This window comes from Engraulis encrasicolus, chromosome 5, assembly GCF_034702125.1.
Source record: "Engraulis encrasicolus isolate BLACKSEA-1 chromosome 5, IST_EnEncr_1.0, whole genome shotgun sequence".
NCBI classification, from domain to species: Eukaryota; Metazoa; Chordata; class Actinopteri; order Clupeiformes; family Engraulidae; genus Engraulis; species Engraulis encrasicolus.
In genome coordinates, this window is record NC_085861.1 from 25740446 (window position 1) to 25742945 (window position 2500).

The window sequence follows — 2500 nt, forward strand, 5'->3', positions numbered from 1 at the left end:
ATCCAGGTGCTCCCCAAGCTCGGTCCACTTGCTCTTGGCCTTCTTCCACACCACCACCTGGATCTTCCCCACCGCACTGGCTGTGTGCACTGCAACACACACACAAACGCACACGCACACGCGCACGCACACACACACGCACACACACCATTATTACATTACGCTTATCTGACTCTTTTATCAAAGGCACTGAGTTATTACAGGGTATTGATTAGTTCTTACACAGACACACACATGCACGCAGGCACACACACACACACACCCAACAGAAGCAACTGTGCACCCGTCATCCCATTTGTTTAGTGCCCATTGAAATAATGCATTATTAAAACACAATATACTAACCTAATGATGCTACGTGCTGCTCTTGTCACTCCATCTCTCACCCTTGTACACTTTAACAACTCTCTAATTTATATGAACACACTTTAGAAATTGGAAAAGGACCAGCAATAGCATTTAATCATATCGCGCATTGTGATGATGAAAAGCCATTCATTCTTTTGTACCTATTCTATTTACCCATCGTCATTCTTGCTTTTGTCCTCCCTATCAAACTCCTGTCCTTCCTTCCTTCCTGTCTTTTGTTCTCTCTCTCTCTCTCTCTCTCTCTCTCTCTGCAGTGGGACGCTGGGATTCTGCTCAAATCAACAAGAAATGCACACATACTGTGTACACACACACACACACCCCATCTCAAACACATTCAAGGCAACGTCCTCCTGCTAAGAAGAAATACACATCACATTCTTTGTGAAATGTATAGTGATTAACTGAAAATAAAAGACCAATCAGGCTTCAACAAGTTGTCAAGGAGATATTTGACTTTACTTGAACTTACTGAATTATAATTATGCACAATGGCCTTAAAACTGAGCTCTGCTTTTGAGATACTGATGTCTGTTGTTAACCCTTGACTTTTTTGTCAGATGACAGTTTTCCATCTGAACTGATTGAAAACTATTCCTTCAAAAGGTGACACCTCGGCATAACATGAAAGCCTTCAACAATAATTCATAACTCCTCACAGCGGGAGGCAGTTTAGACCTCACACTTAAAACCGTACAGTATTCGGCAAGAAAATACCACATGTGAGGGTTACTCATATCCTCAACACGAGTAGGGTCTTCATCTGACAGCATTTTGAATGGATTTGGACGGCTCTCAGTGAGTAAGTGGGTCAAAGACGTCTTTGTCATTCAGTGTTACGGACACCTTCCGCCGACTGTAACTGTGAAAAAAACATGATTTTTAAATTGTTTCAAGTGAATGGATGACAGCCAAGGCTTTCATGAATTCCCTGTAACAATAAATAGATAAAAAGAGTCAAAGAGAGTCGTTTTTTTACAGTTACAGTCAGCAGAAGGCATCTGTTACACTGAATGACAATACCATTTTGCACGTCTTTGACCCAAGTGCATTGCACAGGCAAACCAGAGTACAGATCAGTTAGCTACTGCTCCACATCATTTTGTGTCAACAAAAAGACAAATTTCCACAGAGAAGACCTTGCACTGTCCTTGAGTAAATCTTAGAGCAGCAATGAACTGGACAGGGAAGCAGTAGTGCCACAACCTATTACAGTCATTTTGCCATGGTCTGAGGAATATTAAAAAAAGGTCACACAAAGAAATATTGTCTAACACTTGTTGCGATGCCTCCTGAACATTTAGTGAGAAGAGTCCATTATTATTTCATTAACAGTCACCTTCATATATAATGTAAAGTCCTGAATTCATTCAGAGCCCCCCTAACTCCATTAATAATATCCCAACACTACTTTTTTCAGGGGTGTCAAAAGTAAAAGTACATTTCTGGTGCAAGTACAACACTAGCACATGATATTACATAGCTGTTGCACCACTTACTCCATTATACCTAATGGGAAAGATGGACTGTGTTGGAACTGAAAAACACTAAAAACCAACAAAGACCCACCACAAACTTGATCCAGCCAGGGCAAATCATAACACCAGTACACAGACCAAGTACTTTGTCTTCTTTAGCTCGATGGGTCAAATACTTATTTCTCTCAATGAAATACAAATTAATTAAAATATATTCTTTAAAATTATTTTCCCGATTTCCTTTTTGAGATTTTGTCTCTGTTAGAATACACCAACAATTGAAGTTATAGACTGAGCATGTCTTTATTAGTGGACAAACCAACAAAATCAGTAAGGGATAAAATACTTATTAATCTCACTGTATGTGGTTTAATGTGTCATTGTTGTCCATTAATGTTGTCTGTTTCCTAGCGCTCAATAAGTCTCAGGCCTTTGTAAGCAGCATATCAAACATCAAATCAATCTTGATGGTCTTGATGGAAAAAAACACCTCAATAATTACTAAGGTCTGAAGATGAAAAGTGAGGTCAATGATGCCATAGCAACAGAATATTTCTAGCTCACTCCTTGTCATCAACCTGACTAAAAGATTTTCCAAGGTTGTTCCAAATGTTTTCGAGGTTCCCTTTCAAACGTCTCTGCTTTTTCATGAA

The 2500-nt window shown here is 39.4% G+C and overlaps 1 protein-coding gene across 3 annotated transcripts in view; it reads right to left on the reverse strand.

Moving 5' to 3' along the window:
* The window catches only part of LOC134449196 (cytochrome b5 reductase 4), a 64732-nt gene that overhangs the window by 25355 nt on the left and 36877 nt on the right, over positions 1-2500 (reverse strand). For all 3 annotated transcript variants that reach the window (XM_063199019.1, XM_063199018.1, XM_063199020.1), the window contains one exon: positions 1-89. This exon is cut by the window's left edge and continues 34 nt beyond it. In XM_063199019.1, the coding sequence (XP_063055089.1) occupies positions 1-89 (89 nt within the window). The remainder of the gene's footprint in view (positions 90-2500) is intronic.